Source organism: Paroedura picta, chromosome 6 (assembly GCF_049243985.1).
Source record: "Paroedura picta isolate Pp20150507F chromosome 6, Ppicta_v3.0, whole genome shotgun sequence".
NCBI lineage: Eukaryota > Metazoa > Chordata > Lepidosauria > Squamata > Gekkonidae > Paroedura > Paroedura picta.
Genome location: NC_135374.1, coordinates 18,872,205 through 18,892,244, shown reverse-complemented (window position 1 = coordinate 18,892,244; position 20,040 = coordinate 18,872,205). Strand labels below are relative to the sequence as shown.

At 44.9% G+C, this 20,040-nt stretch overlaps 1 protein-coding gene and 1 pseudogene across 1 annotated transcript; both read left to right on the top strand.

Annotated features, from left to right (window-relative positions):
* The first annotated feature begins 1,045 nt into the window (after positions 1 to 1,045).
* Positions 1,046 to 7,231, top strand: LOC143840627 (vitelline membrane outer layer protein 1-like). The gene is made up of 3 exons (XM_077344227.1): positions 1,046 to 1,216; positions 3,863 to 3,960; positions 6,934 to 7,231. The coding sequence occupies exons 1-3, from the start codon at positions 1,046 to 1,048 to the stop codon at positions 7,229 to 7,231; spliced, it is 567 nt and encodes a 188-aa protein (XP_077200342.1).
* Positions 7,232 to 12,231: 5,000 nt separating this feature from the next.
* LOC143840560 (vitelline membrane outer layer protein 1-like) lies at positions 12,232 to 17,278 on the top strand (annotated as a pseudogene).
* The last annotated feature ends 2,762 nt before the right edge of the window (positions 17,279 to 20,040 follow it).

The following is a 20,040-nucleotide window of genomic DNA, read 5'->3' as shown; positions in this document are numbered from 1 at the left end:
TTGCTCTTAGTCTTGTGATTGACCAAATTCATTGTACCTTGTCCATTAACTCAACTGCTTTTGTATCTAAGCATCTACTTAATAAATTAGACCTACATTTTGGTCAACACTGAAACATTTAGATTTGAGTCCAAGGTACTTTACAGCCCAGCAAGATTTTCGGGGTCTGAGCTTTCAGGGGTCTAATTCATCAGATATGAGCCAGAATGGAGATTTCTGAATCTTTACTGTCCAGTTAGAAGGTGGTAGGGGAGTTGTAAAGAAGGAACTCAGTAAGCAAAGGGACTCTGCATATTTTAATTGGCTAGATGAGGGCAGAGAAGAGATCTCTGGGGGCAGAACGAGAACGGAATCCTGTGTCCCTGTTCAGCCTTGCAAATGATCTTAACTTCAGCAATCTTTCCTTGAAGTTATTGAAACAATAAGGTCTACTTTATTATAATGTCAATATAAATGTATGAAATTTGTTGAAGGATTGTTTTATTGCTAAATAATACAACTCTACATGAATGCTATCTGGGGTCTATATCAACCCTTTACTATGGAATTATCATATTCCCTTGATATCTTACTCATACCTCTTTTTCCCCCTTTCCTCTTCTGGATGTATGAAAGAAGAAAAGAAATACTGAATGGTTAGTATTACCATCTGCTGGAAAAAATGCCTGTGTGTATTTGAATAAAATGACTACCATGAGGACTAAGTCCAGAACTATAATGTTGGGAATCTCCATAAGACATCAGAAGGTTGTGAGTTGTGGTGGTGGTAAGGAGGGCTGGATCCCTTTCTTGATGGATGAATACGCACTCACCCTGCACTTGAGCCATTTGGCCCAGTAGCGAGTCCTAATCCACCGGTGCAAATCCTTATAATGGGAAAGTTTAATCATGGGCAGTGAGTCAGCAACTCAGCATGGTGAAGATAAGATCAGTTGAAGAGCACATTGACATGGTCCCGAATGTGCCTATGCATGCTAGCTAACACATGGATGAATAAATAAAGGTTCCTTGTTCTCTGGCGCTGTTGTTGAGTGGAAGCTTCAACATGCATCTTACCGGTACCAGTGCGATCGCCCTCATATTCTCTTGCTGTCTGTGGGATGCTAAAGCACGGAAGTTCATCTCTACTCTGACAGTGAACAACGGATTAGCATGGGGTAAATGGGGACCTGAGCAGTTCTGCCCCAGAGGCTATGCCACTGGGTTTTGGCTGAAGGTAATCAGCCCTTTGTTGTTGGCTCTATTGTTTCTGCCTCTTCCTAAAACTGACCAATGGGAGTCAATAGAACATTTGTGAGAGACAGCTGGGAAATAGGTCAGGGGGAGGAGAGAGCAGTTGAGGAGTTGAGTGTGTCTAGATCCCATATTCTGAAGTCAGGAAGGAGTTCAGGCGGTTGCTGTATTTTTCTGTGTTTCTGCATTGTTCTGTTCCAACAATAATAAAAGTTCACTCTCCTTGTTTGTTTAACCCTGTGGGCTAATTGTCTCTGGGATGGCCTCATTGTGAGAAGATCAAAGTAACTGGAAAAGACATGAAGTTTAGGAATAGTTGAAGGCAGTAAAGAAAAGAGGAAGATGGATGGATGGACTCCATCAAGGAAGCCATGGCTCTGAGCAAGGTTGTTCATGAGAGGATGTTTTTCTTTGGGTCATTAATTTATAAGTCATAAGTGACTTGGCAGCACTTCAGATACAGTTCTTACTGTTCCACATTCTAACCACATGAGAATATGAGATCCTAACAACATCTACAACATGATAGGCTTTATTTTCTGGTGACACAAATAACTGTGCATGCTCTTTAAATGTATTTTCAAAGAAATTAGAAAGATGAACATTAAACACGTGAAAGCGTCCCTTTTACTGTGTTTATAAGTTTTCTTCTATTTGTTTTGAAACTGGTCTCCAGGTTGAAGTAAGCTGTGGCCAGACAAGAAAACTATGAGTCGTTCTTTGGGATGGGGGTGGGGTTAGTTCAGTCTTTGTCATGAAAACTCTGTGCCAATCTTCTGCTCAGAAGCAAATTCATCCTCATTTCCCAATATGTAGATAGGCAAGTGATTGTCCAGTTGTGAGGGAAAAACAGGGATACCGTTCTTCCCATATCCCAAGATTCTTGGTTGGTGTTGAAAACAGACCCATATTTGAACTCTTGGGCAGTCCCTGGGAGGGAGGGGAAAGATGTTTGAAAGTTTGTCTGTATAAAGAAATAGGTGGCAAAAGGCTGTGGAAAATTCTTAGAAGGAAAGTGAGGGGGAAACATGAAATAAATTCTTGTTTGGGAGAGTACAGTTTATTTGTCTTCTGAATGAAACCTGGGGGCAGAGACAGGAGTTATACTCTAGTTCTTTTATTTACATGAGAGGTAAGGCATTTCTTTTATTTCTTTGATTTCTAGGCTGATCCTACTCAGAGTTCTTAATTCTATGTGGGAAGTACAGCAGTATTTGGATTTGTCTCTCAGTCTATGACACCTTCCATCTTTTGTGACCTGTAGCTTTTGTCACTTGTAGCTTTCACAGTTGGTATTCTGGAATCCAGATTGTCTTGGCCTCACCGGTGCCTGCCAGATCTTGTTTCTGGGTCATCAGAACCCAGTGGCTACCACTGATGTGCAGAAATAGCCCTGTCCTTGGCTTTCTTTCTCTTCATAGCAACACATTGAGACCTTAACACTGTTTCTTCATCCTGGTGGTTTGCAACCAATAACAGGAAACGGGGAGATGCAGCAGAGTAATGATAAGACCATCAGGAAGTACATCAGGAAGAGCCAGGAAAAGTGATGGCATGGTTAGAATTCTGCCTATTATAGTGCTTTTGAGATAGCTTATAGATGAAGTATGTATAAGACCAATACTGCAACAGCTGCATTGGTACCAGTTGAGTTCTGGATTTGGTTCAAGGTTTTAGTGTTAACCTTCAAGGCCATATGCCATCTGGGACTTGCATTTCTAAGGGACTGCCTGTCTGAATATGTCCCCAGAGAATGTTATGGTCATCTACAGCTAACCGACTAGTAGTCCTTAACCCCAAAGAAGTGTTATTGGCCTCGACAATGGCCTTTTGAGCCCTCACCCTCACCTGGTGGAACGAACTCCTGGAGAACATTAGTCCTGATGGAACTAGCACAGTTCCACAGAGCCTACAAGATGGAGCTCTTCCACTAGGCATAAAGAACTCCTACTGACTTGGAGTTCTCCTCCCATATTCCCACCGTTTCAGAGGGACCAAACGACAACTCAGCTTGTGACATTGCATTGTTAGCTTTTAGTAGTTTTAAATATATTTATGTTTATTGTTCATATTGTTGTAAGTTGCCCCAGGATGACTGACTCAAGAGGAGAGGGCTATAAATGCAAATGTAAATAAATAAATAATTTTGATTCATTTCGAAGTATTCACAGGGGAGCAGGATATACCATGCTGATTTGTGGCTGGAAGAGATAGCATGGATTTTTGTCGACTTCTCTTAATGGTTACTCATAGACCTCATGATAGGTCAATAGGCAGAAACAACCTTCATTTGCATGTACTAATTCAGTAGTTTTGATGAAAGGCTTTTGGGAAGAGGTTACTTCCATTAATTTTGATACTATCAAAATGACACAGAAATCTCATTGCTCACCATGAATAATTATATATCCAAAGACAACAGAAGAACTGTCCTCCTAAAACCAGTTGGTCAGGCAGATGCTTATGCAAAGTTCATAAATGGGCCATGAAGACAAAAGGCCTTGTCATTGGTTCCCCCTCCCACCCATTCCTGGAGGTGTAGCAAGTATGAACATGGAGGTTCTTATTCATCTGCATAGCTACTGAATACCACTTTCTGTTTTTCATCTATATTGCACAATTTCCACAGGTAGAGCCCTTCCAGGGATCATTGGCTGATAGTACCTCTTTAAATGGCATTCGCCTACAGTGTTCAGATGGCTCAACCATCACATCCTCTGTGGTCCAGTGAGTATTTTTGTATTACCCGCTTTCAATTATTTTCATCTCCAAATTGATGTTTCCATTTTTCTTCCTATTACTACTACCCATGGAACCACTACTCATGGAACAAAGTAAAGAGGAAGTGCAAAAATTGTATCATTAATTGAAAGCTGCTTTAGGTGAGAAGGATATTGATTATGACGTATTCTGTATTTTTACATTTCCCCCCAGTAGCTAGTACAGAATTCTGTTTCCAGTTAAAAAAGGGGAATGTATATTGGGAAAATGTCATTTGTGGTTAGAGGTTAATGTTGCTTCCTTCTACTGTAGCCACAATCCAATCTGGGTCAATGTTCAGAAGCTATCAAAGAAATTTAAATTTGGGATTAAACAGCTCCGAGAACTCACTTGAGCTGGTAGAACAATCACAGGAGCTGCAAATAGATTAGGTTGCAGTGTTTTCTACTTCTGTGTCTTTTAAGATCGCTTTCACTGCTTTTTATAGGTGCTCTTTCAGAAACCACAATTTCCAGCATCCCTTGGTGGTAGGTACTGTTTTGGGAACAGGCCATTACAGTGTGGGTTCATCCTAGATTAAGGTCATCGTTATGGGTCATCATTGTGGGACCATCACATTCTTCCTCATCTTGGTTAAGTTGACATGGAAAACCACTAAACTTTTCATTTCAGATAAGACAGCAGGACTCCATCATAGTTTGGAGAAATAACTTAGATTAACCCTTTCAAGACACCAAATCAAATGAAATGCCATCTCAGGGTGATACGTCCAGGAAACCGAATAACAACTTCTGCCTTAAGGGCTTGTGTTAGTACTCCAGGAGATCTCCCTATATCTGGACAAAGAAGATTACTAGTGTTTATAAGCTATTTTTCAACCTTCCTGAATATCTAGCAAACCTCCAAAAGAAAACTGAGTTATTCAAATACACTTCCTGAGTTAATTAGTGAAGAAGGATCGCCTCCCATCACAAATTAGCATATCCCCCCCAGAACAGCTTTCAAATAGGCTAATTCTTATAAAATTAAGATTGAAGGACAGCTGAGTATGGTGGGTTGTGGCCACTGTTACCTGTTAGCAGGAACTAACCTCCATTTTTTATGGTTCTCTTTGAAAAGATAATGTTTGAAGGATGTGTAGAAATTGGAAGGGAGGAGGAAAAAAAGGGGAGCTGTAAGGGCAAAGGAAGGCTGAAAGGTTTGGAGGTAACAAGGACTTTGCCTCAGAAGATGCAAATGCCTACAGGGATTGCAGATGAACAACCTGGACTCCGGTGAATGGTAGAGGACAGGAAGGCCTGGAGGATCATTGTCCATGGGGTCGTGAAGGGTCAGACACAACTTTGCAACTAACAACAACAACCTGGACAGAGCAGGGAAGTAAGATCAGACAATATAGAAAACCTTGAAGGCCATATGCAGCCTGGGTCCTACTTACCTGCGGGACTGCTTGGTTGCTTATGCCCCCCGCAGGGCTCTCTGCTATGTGGGTATGAATTTACTGGTTGTCTCGGGCCCCTGGAACATTCGCCTGGCCTCAACCTGGGCAAGGACCTTTTCGGTCCCGGCCTCAACCTTGTGGAATGAGCTCCCAGAAGAGCTGAGGGCCCTGCTGGAGTTGTCAGCTTTCCGCAGGGCCTGAAGGATGGAGCTCTTCCACCAGGCATATGGTTGAGGCCAGGGCAGAGCCCCGGCATTCCAACCAAGGATCCCCCCCCTAAGGTCTATCAGACCTGCACCCACTCCCAGTGGAAGATGACTTGGCCTCCAGCTGAACAAGGTGGGATTTGTTGTTGTTGTTGTTGGGTGCGAAGTCGTGCCCCATCCATGGACAAAGATCCTCCAGGCCTTCCTTTCCTCTCGGAGTCCATTTAAGTTTGCACCTACTGCTTCAGTGACTCTATCCAGCCACCTCATTCTCTGTCATCCCCTTCTTCTTTTGCCCTCGATCGCTCCCAGCATTAGGCTCTTCTCCAGGGAGTCCTTCCTTCTCATGAGGTGGCCAAAGTATTTGAGTTTCATCTTCAGGATCTAGCCTTCTAAGGAGCAGTCAGGGCTAATCTCCTCTAGGATTGACCGGTTTGTTCGCCTTGCAGTCCAAGGGACTCGCAAGAGTCTTCTCCAGCACCAGAGTTCAAAAGCCTCAATTCTTTGACGCTCGGCCTTCCTTATGGTCCAACTTTCGCAGCCATACATTGCAACTGGGAATACCATAGCCTTGACTAGACGCACTATGAATGAATGAAGCGGCTGGGCCAAAGCTGAAAGGTGCGATAGAACTGGGTTAATTAGAAGAATGTTAGCTGCTAGCTGCCTTTGTCATAATGTGGAGGTTTTTACAGAGTTTTTAAATTGTATTTTAATGTTTTATTCCTGTGAACCGCTGTGTGTCCATTGGAAGAGCAGCAGCGTACAGATAAATAAATAAATAAATAAATAAATAAATAAATAAATAAATAAATAAATAAATAAATAAATAAATAAATAAATAAATAAATAAATAAATAAATAAAAGTTCAGGGAGGTTCAGAAATGATTTTGCAAAAAATAGCAGGCTTTTGGATAGGCTTTTAAAGATATCGAAGAACTAAGGTTAGTGCCTTCCATGTTTCTCCCTCACCACCTTTTGTCTGCGTTTAAGAGCAAATGGATTCCTAGGAATTACAAAACAAAAATTTTTATAGCATAGGGACAAATGCTGTGTATTATAGCCCCCCCCCCCAATGTAACTGTATCCCTGATTTATGGGTATTTAACACACCCCTATCAAAAGAATGTAGCCAGAAATTCACAGGTTAGAATCATCGAATCATCGAATCATTGAATTATAGAGTTGGAAGGGGCCATACAGGCCATCTAGTCCAACCCCCTGCTCAATGCAGGATCAGCCCAAAGCATCCTAAAGCATCCAAGAAAAGTGTGTATCCAACCTTTGCTTGAAGACTGCCAGATTCATTAATGCCTTTCTTTTTCTGAAAGTTACAGTCATTGGACCGCAAGGCAGTCATGCAAGTCTGGCTATCTGACTTCATTCTCACTCCGTGTAACTCCATACAGGTGGATTTGGGATGATACAGCAGCAAACAACATCAAATTTAAGTGCTCTGATGGAACTGAAGTGGAAGGAAGTGGGCACCCATGGGGCGCATATGGCGCATGGAGTCAGTCCTGCCAAAAGGGTGGCATTTGTGGGATTCAGACAAGGGTGGAAGTACATGGGCCAAATGTGAAGGATCACACTGGACTCGAAGATGTAAAATTTTTCTGTTGCAATTAGATATTGGCAGCTTCTCTGTTTTAGGTTTGTATATGCCTGCATTCCATTCTCTACAGCAGTGGTCCCCAACCTTTTTGAGGCTGTGGACTGGTGGCAGCAAGGAGGGCGATTGCCCGGCCGCGCATTGCGCATGCGCGGCCGAAAACGCGCATGCGCGGAACCTTCGCACATGCACGCATGCGCAAAAGTGCTGCGCATGTGCATTTTCGGTCACACATAGTGCATGCATGCATGCGCGGCCCTGCTTCCCTCTCCCCCCCTCCCACAGTAAGAAGCTTGCTGGGCCACAAGCTTGCGGCCTGGTAAATTTCTTACTGCGGGGGGGGGGCAGGGAGAGGGAGCCGCGGCCCAGTGCCAGAGCCTTCGCGATCCGGCACCGGGCCATGGCCCAGTGGTTGGGGACCACCGCTCTACAGTATATAAATGTAATCTCAGTTGTTGGATTCTTCAAACTCACCTAATCTTGAAATGGCCTTTCAATCCATTCATATAATTGATTAACCTTATCCTTGGAGTCATAATTAAAAATTATAAAGTGTATTTTATAATAATCTCAGTCTAATGCATGAGCCTCCCTGAGCCTCAAGGGAGGATAGTATAGAAATATAAGTAATTAATAAATAGATACATTTGATTGTCTTTCCTGCACAGGCAGGTGTATAGTATGTTAAGCAACTGCCTAACTTTCTCTTTGGCATCAGTGGTTTTTCAGGGTCCTTAACTTTGGAAGACTTGGAGCCAGTCTATGCTTCCCTATTGCAAAAATAATTACAATGAACTTTTATTTGGAAGAAGGATTCTTTGCATTATTATTTTTCTACTGTGTATTTGAAATAAATTACCATCTACCTGAGTAGTTTATCTTAACTGTTAGTTGCTTTAATTTTTGGTAAAAAAAGAACATTGTCACTTTTTTCTGGCCATAGTACATCTTGAATGACATGTAATTTTAGATTATTGATTCATTTAGTTTAGTAATCTCATGAGATATTGAACATACTGAGTTGAGTGGAAAGCAAGAATCGACTAATAAAAAATCGAGGTACCGTATATACTCGAGCATAAGCTGACCCAAATTGTAGCTGAGGCACCTAATTTTACCACACTATCAACCATAACAGACTCGCTTGTGGTGGGCTATAAACATCCAATAAAAAACCCCCATTAAAACCCGATTAAAATGGACAGAAAACATACAAGAACAGGCAAAATGGCAGAATACCACCCATCTCTACCTCTGGAAGGGAAGGAAAGAGGATCAAGATAACACAGGTTGCAGCTCACACGGCGGGGTGGGTGTGTGTCGATTGATCTTCCTCACTGCCTCCAACCTCAACCATAGACCTGGTGGAAGAACTCTGTTTTGCAGGCTCTGTGGAGGCCCTACCAGATCGCCCCTGTGCCTTGTTAACCAGCCAGCTCACAGGAGGCTCTGGTCACTTCAGTCACACATCTCTCTCTTTATTGCTTCCAAATGGGAGAGAACACTTACAGGTGGAAAACGTTAAGAGGCATACCTGAAGACTGCAAGCAGCACACACAGACCGTTTCTGTACTAGGGATTTGGCTTGGATTTCCATTTGCATAGGGTCAAGTTTGTTGTCCTTTTCCTCATTTAAATTCCCCTTTTCCAGCAAAGACCTGATTTGTCCCCTCAGTTGCCTCACAGGAAGGGAATCCTCAGAAAATCCAGTTCTTGCTTTTTGAACCGGGGCTGGTCAATGCAGAAACGGGAGATTCCAACTTTTCCAGTGTGTGTCTAACTTTCTTCCCAACCCTCTGTAGCATCACTTCCATTGGCAACCCCCAACTTCCCCGCCCCCTTTTTTCCACTTGTGCATCCTGACAAAAGCAGCCAATCATCGCTCCCTTCTACCTCTGAAATCATGTTGCTTTAAAAAAAAACAACCACAATTGTGTTATAACATGATTCCACTATAAAAAATAATCCCCCCCCACGTACTTGTTGGAGGCAAGTCCAATCGCCCATCTTTCAGGTTTATCTAGGCCTCTTTTAGCCCCATGGATGTCCATACAAGACAGGGATGAATGCTTAGTTAAAGTGGACATCCAGGCACACGGGAAAGGGAGAAGCCAGCTACCAGCACTGTAAGCGGTAGCTCAAAGGCACTACAGGCTCCTTTGGAGGTTAGGAGGCTGAGGAGCACCCCAAAAGGCATTGGGTGAACCTGCCTGGTAACCAAGCCCCAGTGCCAAGCTGGGCCAGGGCTGGCAGCACCGTTGGCGCAAGTCCCAGCAGTCTCCATCCCCTCTTTCAAGCAAGCCTGTCCAGTTGTGCGCCTCTGCAGAGGAGGTTGCTATGCCTAGAGCCCACCTCCGAGGCCTGGCCCTCCATGACAGAGCAGGTATGCCGGGCCTGCCAGGGTGCCCAGCCTGGCTTCAGCTCACCAAGCATCCAACCAGGCGTACCCAGAGGGCCCGAGAGGCTCTGCCAACTTCTGAAGCAATATAGGAGAACACAAAAACAATATAGCAAAGCAAAAGAAACCACGAATCGCATGGCCGAATTTATGTCTTCGGAGTGCACAATGAAGAAAGGGTAAATAAAGTCTCTTTATTGTTCTTCCTTTAAGCAATGATGAGAGCTGATGCAGAAAGCTGAGCAAGGTTCTGGAGCGTCCTTGTATCAATTGTATTTCAGCAGCAGCAAAAGCTAGACATGGGAAATAAGATAATAAACAATACAAAATATAAGCCCCGAGTTACTGTTTCCAAGAAGGGACAATGAATACATGAGACTTACACTATTCAGCATAGAAAACAGCTCCAAGAAGGAGCCAAGCTCAACATGGCTGCTTTAGCTGGTCTCGCTCTAATCAAAAAATGGAAGGAAAGATACATAAAACCCCCATAATTTTATGTATTGCCAATACTTAGCAACCAGTTTCAGGTACTGCAGCCTGTGGTGTGTTTGTCCTCTGGAACGTGACTACATCATCAGCTATGTTATTTAGGGAACTTTGCAAGCTCTGCTTCATACCAGAATGGTGGATGTGCGACTCCCTCCCAATTATGAAGTGGTGCAGCAACAATAACAGCAATCACTTTATGGGACTGGTTTCCTTTTCTTGGGATGCTCCTCCTCACTTTGTGCAGTGGGCTGCTTGCAGAACCAGTTTCTACCTGCTTGGCCCGGGAGCTTGACCACACAAAGTTGTTCTGATCCTTACCACTGCCATCAAAGAAACTCCGGTTAGAGTTTGACCATTTCTGGGCAGCTGTGGGATTTCAGGACTGGGGTTTAGCATTCCAGCCAAAGGATCTCAAGTGTGAGGCTGGCCATCTCCCTCAAGGGATCTCAGACACCATGTTCAACTGTTGTGGCTAAATAATATGAGGCCTGCAGATTCTAATGTCTATTGAAAGGAGCTCAGGATTGGGGTGCAGGAGGAGATCCAGACTCAAGTCATAGAATCATAGAATAATAGAGTTGGAAGGGACCTCATGGGCCATCTAGTTCAACCCCCTGCACTGTGCAGGACGCTCACATCCCAATCGCTCATCTACGGTAACCTGCCACCCCTTTGCCTTCACAGAATCAGCCTCTCTGTCAGATGGCTATCTAGCCTCTGTTTAAAAATTTCCAAAGATGGAGAACCCAACACCTCCTGAGGAAGCCTGTTCCACTGAGAAACTGCTCTAACTGTCAGGAACTTCTTCCTGATGTTTAGATGGAATTTCTTTTGAATTAATTTCATCCCATTGGTTCTGGTCCGTCCCTCTGGGACAAGAGAAAACAAGTCTGCTCCATCGTCTAGATGGCATCCTTTCAAATACTTGAAGATAGTTATCAGATCCCCTTTCGTTCCACTCTTTCATTCCACTTCCCAGGTAACTTTGCATCAGATGTTCTTTTTGAGCCTAACTTGAAGGAGCTATGATGATAAAATGGATGCAGGAAGAAGTGGGTTTGACTGCTTCTCATTTTCCTCTGGAATGCTGATAGGAGAAGGTGGGAGAATGCAGTAGCCTCCACTGAGACTGTAGAGAAGGCCTTGAAGCAGTAAAAGATTATGTGTTCTCTACTTCAGGGGTAGTCAACCTGTGGCCCTCCAGATGTACATGGACTACAATTCCCATGAGCCCCTGCCAGCAAACGCTGGCAGGGGCTCATGGGAATTGTAGTCCATGTACATCTGGAGGACCACAGGTTGACTACCCCTGCTCTACTTGTCTGACGAACTTGAATGGCCCTTGAGTAAATCTAACTAGCCTAGACTGACGGTTCAAAACAATGCAGTCTTTCCACTGATTTACACCACTGGATTAGCAGCAGCGAGAAGAGCAATGTGGAGCCTTGCAAAGGGACGAATGGGAAATACTAAGCACTGTAATGAAGGCTTTGCCACCTGTGCTGGTGGCAGAGGTTCTGGTGAGTTTGCCTTTTGATAATACCGTGCCAGGAGTAGGCGGCAGTAGCTGGCGGTGCAATGTGCAGGAAAACAGAAGGGTCAGTGACTCTGCATTGCATTTTAGGTGTCTTGATCAACATGGTAAAGTAGAAAAAGAGCAAGAGTCCCGTGGCACCTTAAAAACTAACAAAAGACTAAAGACTAACACAAGTTCTGGCCGGGGAGGAGCTTTCGTGAGTCACTGCTCACTTCTTCGGATACCCGAACATGGTACAGGTGATTGGTTGGCTACCAAGTGGTGTAATAATGGGTGACGTAAATTTGATGAAGGCACTATTTAGGGAGTGATGGATACCTTTTCTCAGTTGCTTTGCCTCCTGGGCCAACTTCCCTAGGGTAGTGTTCCCACCAACCAATGTACATCATCATTATGTGAAAGTTTAATTGTGTGGAATGATTTGTCTTTTCTTGATGACGATCAGATCAGGAGAAGAGCTCATTCAGTAGTGAATGTCCCTATTTTCCATAGGATTGATCATGCTTTGCACATAACTTCCTATAAATAAGGTTCCTGGTCTCCAGGCCTGTTGCCATGTACCTGTCTCTCTGCTGACTGGAAGCTTCGATATGCAGCTTAACAGTACGACTACACTTTCCCTGACAGTCTTGTGCTGCCTGTGGGGTGGTGAAACACGAAAACTCATTTCTACTCACAGTGACTAATGGAGGAACAGGAGGCATATGGGGAGCAAAGGAGTTCTGCCTAGACGGGTATGCCAAAGGTTTTTCACTGAAGGTAAGCACTCTCTCATCTCCTCTGTTCTTCAGGCTCTTTTCTCCATTTCCCAGCCTCACATGGGGAAACGATCTTGGGTGATAGTTTACTTTCTTCTGCTCTTGGGTTCCTGCTTTAAAAAGGGCAGAGGGTATCTTCAGTGTCGGTTTAATCACATAGCAGTTTAGCACATGCTACGGACCTTGTGGTTCAAGGGGCCCTGCTCCTGCCTTGCTGGCAAAGCCCGTGAATTGAGTGACAATGAGCTTGCTGGAGAGCGCACATGCAGAGAGCTTACGAACGTACTTCTGCCGTTCTTCTGCCCCACCGGCTTCGACTGAGGCAAGGAGCCTCATTGCCTGGATCGTCAAGCTGCAGAAAAGTAAAGGGAAGGAGGATCATAGTGCTTGTATTTCTTTGTTATTCTGTTTATACTCTTATATAGATGATATATAACAACTAAGGTTGATCGTAAGTGCTGGAAATGCCATGTTAAAGTTTTTGTTGTTGTTGTTGTTGTTTTTCTTATGTGGTGAAGTATTAGTTAAAATTGTTGAACTATTTAAGAAAATGCTAAAATTGACATCTATAGGCACAGAAAACCAATTGAAGAATTCTAAGAGCAATGGAATCTTTCCCCATATCAGTTAGTGGAGCTGAGGAGCCCACAAGTGGGGCATGAAAACAAAGCAGCTGATTCTTGGAGGTCTATGGCCTGGGAACATGGAGGTTCCAATTCTATGGTGAATGAGCACCCCTTTGTGTTTTTGCCCAACTGTGGGCATTTTTCTAGGTACTTCCATATGTGGGGCCCTTATATGATGATAGTTCTCTCAATGCCATTCGCCTGCATTGCTCAGATGGCACAACCATCACATCCTTAGAAGGACGGTGAGTACTTTATCATACGTTCTGAAACACATATTCCCATCTTTACCATATTCTCCCACACAATAATATGGTTTCCCTCTCCAATTATGGAACAAAGCATAGAGGAAGAGTGGTTAGTTTATCCCTGGTTAAAGGCTAATGAAGTTGAGATGGAGATGATTCAAGAGGTAACATTGCATGCTATTATTGTACATCTTTCCTGGAGGGGAGAATTTACTGTGGGAAAATATTATGTGAGGAGAAGTTCCTTCATGGTAAACCCAGCCTCGGTTAGTCACCTATTATTATTTAAGACATCTGAATAAAAGATCTGATGCGTGTCCAACAGTTCCTGATATAACAGAACCATTTTAGAGGCAGAGAACTTTGCTGCCAAAGAGGTTGCTATCTTCTTACTGGTTCTTCCATGGTCCTGACATGTCTGTCAGTGTCACTCCAACTTGTTCTCTTGTTAACTGACTTGTTAATAGGCTTTTGTAATAAGGAATCCATTAGTCACAATATGGCCTCACTCTTGGGTCGTATCTGCACTGGGATTTTTATCCTCTTATCAGCCCAAATTTTAAAAAAGCAATCTTCACCTTTTCCCATTTCCATTTTGATTGATTTAAATTTTCCATCTGTAACATTTGTGATTGACTCTGTGGTGACACCACCTTTCCCCCAGGTTATCTGGGAGTGGATATTATCTGCTGAATCTGAAAGCCAGTATTGCAAGTGTAGATGTCTGCATCCTTTTTTTTTTGGTTTATCTACAGTGTCAGCGATAGGGTTGTGGGTATCCTGAATGGTGCAGGGGATTGGACTAGATGACCCAGGAGTCCCCTTCCAACTCTATGATTCTATGATTCCACCTGCTTCCCCATGCCTCCACCACTAATGTAGTGCGGTAATCTGTCACTGACTGGTCAGGGTGTCAATTCAAAGACTGTAGGAGACTTTCCCCTCCCCAGTTTTCTCTCGCCGTAGAGTCAGGGGATAAACAGCTGGAAATAAAGCCCTTTCCAGCCTTGTGCTTATTCAAAGCCAGCTGGAGCCCCCGACTTTAGGTTCAGAGCTGCCAGGAAGGGAGACAAAGGTGCATGTGGCCACACACACATTGAACAAGCAGCAAGGAAAGAGGAGGCTGCCAATTGGAACAATTCAAGTGCAGGATGCAGCATCTTAGTAAAGGCTCTTTCCAGTCAGCAAAAGGGAATGTTGTGAGAACCAGGTTCAGACAGATCAGAATTTAGCAGGATTGACAGTGGGGGAAAATGTAACAGTACCTAGGTCAGGCTTTCTCAGCTAGGGTTTTCTTGGTGGCCCTGAAAGGGTTTTCCAAATGGGTGGAAGTTAATTAATTTTACTATATTTTAAAATATTGTTAATATGACCACATATGGTTGTGTCAACCCACTCTCAAAAAAGTGTTAATGATGGGCCTGGAGGGGGTGCAAAGTGAAGGGGCCCCAAGTGGGTATGTACACAGCTATAATTCCAAACCATATTCTGCACCATCACACCACTTCTGGGGTTTCTCAAAGCCAGAATAATGTTTCAGGGGTTTCTCAATGGAAAAAAAATTGAGAAAGGCTGCTCTAGGTCATGGCAAGAATTGTGAGCCACAGTTTTAGTGCCATCTTATTCTCCCTCACCAGGGTTTAATGAGCTGCTTTCAAGAGAGATCACTACTTGAGTTATAATTCCCATCCCCTTTGCATTTTCCCTCCTAGTTACAGGTGGGCCCCCCACAAACTTCATTGAGTGCAGTTTTGGTGGGCAAATATGTTGTACTCAGGATTGCCAGCTCTTGTTGCTGGTAGAGGGATCCTCAGGCTTTACCCTCCTCTGATAAGCTGTCTGGTGGGAGGGTCTTATCATCAGGGAAAGCAGGGATAGGCTAGTGTTGCTGGCAACACAGTGACATCACTTCCAATGAGTACTGGGAGTAATGTCATCATGTCACTAACATTGTGGCAACACTCTTGGTATCTAGACAAAATTCTGTGGTAGAAGCCATTTTTACCTTTGTCTTTTTACTCAGGGCTCAAGGGGTGGCAGGTTACAGTGGATGAGCGATAGGGTTGTGAGTGTCCTGCATAGTGCAGGTGGTTGGACTAGATGACCCATGAGATACCTTCCAAATCTATGATTCTATGATTCTATACTCAGCTACCAGAATATTGTTGACACATTGGTGATACAATGATGTCACCTTTGGTACTCACCGGAAGTGATATCATCATTAGGTCAACAGCTGCATAGCTTGGCCCACCCTCTGATCCCATTAAGTCCATCAGATGATTGGAAGGACCTGGCAACTGTGGCTATGCTTGACTGCTGGAATCACCTATAGCTAAGCTTTGTATATGGCCAACTTACCGCATTTGAGACCAGGGAGCTGCAAAAGATAAATGGTACTACAGGTCTGCAGGGGAAGGGAAAAGCCACATTGTCAACGCACCCCTAGATACCATAGGGATCAATGTAATTCCTAGAGCAACACAGTGTTTGTGTGCAAATGCTGTCATGTCACTTGCATGTTTTCCCCCAGAAATGGCATCAGGGTCCTGGTGAGACATCATTCCCACCTTTCCCTCCCACTCCCAAATGGATCGGGAGCAAGCACTTGTGGGTGATACTTGTGGATTGCTAACACCTGGCACCTTGGATCCTTAGGGGAAAGTGAAAAAACTCAAGGTGGGCATGGTTTGCACGAGGAGGGTAGAGACAGGGATCTGCTGAAAACATTAGAAAGTCAAGGATTTTTAAGTTGTTTAAATTTGTGTTCCAGCAAGGTTGATGGTGGAGCACGATGTCTTTCAAAAGTAAAAATGTGCTAAGATGGAATCAACAAGAATTACCTGGAGGGGACTTATGGTTGGAGAAGAACAGAGACTTTGCTGACATGGCAAAGCTGACTAACAATAAACAGAATTTCACTGGAGGAATTTGCTGACAGTTGGGGATTTTTGTTAGAATTTGTTGACAAATAACACTACCTATCTCTTAATATACAGTTTCCCTATCAGGAAGTTAACAAGCAATCTTTATCAATAATGAGGAATAATCAGCAGTTAAATTTATAATAAATAATATGATGGGGAGCAATATTCTATTCAACTGATAGTCTGGAATGCACTCTGTTTGAAACACCATTTGTTATATATCCTTATTTCTTAGTTGTGTTTCATTCATACATTTCTTCTTGGTGTAGCTTGGTGTAGAGAGCCAGCTTGGTGTAGTGGTTAGGAGTGCGGACCTCTAATCTGGCGAACCAGGTTTGAATCTGCGCTCCCCCGCATGCAACCAGCTGGGTGACCTTGAGCTCACCACAGCATTGAGAAAACTGCTCTGACCAAGCAGGAATATAAGGGCTCTCTCAGTCTCAATCACCTCTTCTTCTTCTTTATATTTCAGAAAACAAAATCTCTATATAAAAAGAGTTAAAACCTGTTGATGTCTGGTGGTAGTAAATAAAGCAAGACTCCTATCTTACTTTATTGGATAAGAAGTTAATCCATATTGGATAAGAAGTTAATCCATTGGTCCACAGAGAGCAAAAACCTGTAGTTGGGTTTATGAAATCAGAACCCCAATGTGGAGATATGTGATCCCTTCCCACACAACGATTCCAAGGAAAGGAAAGTGGCCAGTCAGCAAAAAGTGGACACAAAATGACTGTGTAAAAATTTTCCACCATCAGTTTTTTTTTTTCCTTTCTCTGATAGGTATGGAACGTGGTCTGGAGAACTATCATGCAAGTCAGGCTACTTGGCATCATTTGGACTCTGTGTCTTATCCCCTCAAGGAATTGGTGATGACACAGCTGTGGATAACATCAAGTTTAGATGTTCAGATGGGTCTAGACTGGAAGGAGATGGACACACATGGGGCACATATGACTCATGGAGTCAGCTCTGCAGCGAGCGGGGCATTTGTGGGCTCCAGACACGGGTGGACACAAGAGAAGGTTTAGTGGATCGTACCGGACTCAATGATGTGAAGTTCTTCTGTTGCAGTTGAATGTTGGCAAGTCCTCGGTCTCCATGGCTTCTGCTGGCTTGTATTCTTTTCTCTCTGTAAAGGTTACTTGGGCCTTCAGAATATTTTAAATTATTGTGCTTCATCCAGCAACCCATTTGCACATGTATCCTATTTCATTCCCACTTTGATATAACCCTCAAATGTGTAAGGATGAACAATCTTTCCATGGTGTTTGCTGCAGGATGTGCTAATTATGGTTTATAGACAAAGTGCCTGAAATATATTGTAGTATGTATCAATACAAAAGAGCCTCTTGTGACACAGAGTGGTAAGGCAGCAGACATGCAGTCTGAAAATTTTGCCCATGAGGCTGGGAGTTCAATCCCAGCAGCCGGCTCAAGGTTGACTCAGCCTTCCATCCTTCCAAGGTCGGTAGAATGAGTACCCAGCTTGCTGGGGGGTAAACGGTAATGACTGGGGAAGGCACTGGCAAGGCCGCCCCATATTGAGTCTGCCATGAAAATGCTAGTGGGCATCACCCCAAGGGTCAGACATGACTTGGTGCTTGCACAGGGGATACATTTACCTTTACCTTTATCAATACAAGTGGTATCTAAAACAGTTCTGCTGATAAATATTAATAGCTGATGGACTGGTCAGGGAAAGGGTTTAGAAGAAGAAGAAGAAGGAGTTGGTTTTTATATGCCGCTTTTCTCTACCAAGAGAATCAAAGCAGCTTACCATCACCTTCCTTTTCCCCTCAGCTGAGGCTGAGAGAGCTCTGATATTACTGCTGGGTCAGAAGAGCTCTATGAGTGCTTAACAAGACCAAGGTCACTCATCTGGCTGCACGTGGGGGAGCAGGGAATGAAACCCGGCTGGCCAGATCAGAAGGCACCTCTCCTAATCACTACATCATGCTGGTTTAGATGCGGGACACATCTTCTGCCGCTCCTCTTCAAACGGATATGAATACAGATGTGATGCCTGTAGTCCTGCCCCAGGGAGCATGAGGTAGAAGAGGCCAAGGGAGCTGGGGAGGCTGAGGCAGAGGCCACGGTATCCCCAGGGGGGCCCAGCAAGTGCCTGTGATGCCAGCGGGGGTGGGGCGAGAAAGAAGCCATGCTACCTCTGAGGCAGAAGCTGTGGCACCCCCTCCGATGCCATCAGGGGGTGAGAAAGCGGTGGAGGTGGCCCAAGGGTAAAAAGGTAAATGGGAAGTGGGAGGGGTAAAAGGGAAGTGGGAGGGGTAAAAGGAAGGGAGTCTTTGTGCGTGTTTGCTTGTGAGGGAAAGAGAGAGGGGGGGAGGGAGTTGGGAAACCAACAGGTAGAGGAGGAAACAGAAGGGGGGAGGGAGTCTCTGCATGTGTTTGTGGGGGAGGCGGGAGGAACCAAGGACGTTCAGGAAACCAACAGGTATAGGTAGAGGGAAAGAGAGGGGAGTATCTCTCTTTGTGTATGTGTATGTGTGTTTGAAGTACCTGATTAAGCAGCCCCAGAGCAGGAATGTGTCTCACATACCTTCTGAGAGTCAGGCTGTCAGTAGATTTTATTTTTAATACCCTACTTTACGCGAACTGAAGGAGCTTTATACCACCTGTAACCAAAGCAGCTTACACACACCTTTCCCTTCCTCTCCCCTCAACAGGCACTCCACAAAGTAGGTGTGGCCAAGAGAGCTCTAAGAGAACTGCTTTGGGATAATGGCTCTAGGAGAACTGTGACTGGCTCAAGATTACCCAGCTGGCTCCATGGGGAGGACTAAAGAATCAAACCCAGATCTCCAAATTAGAGTCTGCTATTTACCACTACACCATGCTGGCAATCGATTCAGAGTATGTGTGTATGGAGGGGGCAGCATATTGTATGGTATGTGGGAAAGAAATGGTGCAAAAGGAAAATAATCTTTTGCACCATTTGTTTATTTCTCTTCATTGTCAGGTTTGTTCACGTTGGCCTGACCTGCATCAGTTGTCCTTTTTCCTTGCTTTTAGCCTGCTGCTTGCATTTAGATGCTGCTTACAGCTTCAAGGTCATATGGCTTGTTGCAGTTTCTCAAAACATTTCATGTTGGCTTAATTCCCAGAAGCTGCACCTGACATGGAGATAGCTCCGTGTTGTCTCACCCTGACACCCAAGTTACCAATTGCCCAAGGGAGGGGTGATTGGGTTTTATATAGTAACTAGTAATAAAGCCCGCTGCACTTGAAATACAGCGGGCGCTAGTGGCCGTGAGACCCTTCCCAGGGCGCCTGGCAGCCTTCGCGGCCTCCCCCCGCCACAGCCGCGGCCGACCGTGTGCGAGCCGGGTAGGCTTCGCCACCGCCGTGGCTCTGTCCTGTTATGTGGCCATGCTGCTGCCTACCTGTGTTCCTTGGGGACAGGGAGGAAATGTCGGCGGGCGCTTTGCGGCGGGGCCAAAGCGCCTGTGTCAGCCTGTCCCAGCGGCATAGGCAGGCTGTGAACCGAGAGAGAGGTTGGTGGGCGGCGGTCCGTCGTCGGCACCGCGGCTGGCGGCCAGCCGCCGCCCGCTGCCGCGTCTTGCCACGCCGCGTCTTTCTGCTGCCTCTTGCCTCCATTGGTTGGGGCTGCCAATTGCTGCCGCTGCCTCTCTGCGCCGCGGGCTGCTGCTTGTCTTTGTGACGAGGCACAAAATGGCAGTGGGCGGCTCGCTGTGGGGGCGAAGCGCGTGTTGTTGCCAGCCCCAGCAGCGGAGGCTGCCTCGACAGAGAGTGGGGGTCAGCGGTTTCCTGCCGCCTCCGCTGGTGATATTCGTGGGCGGCAGCCGCCGCCTGTGATCA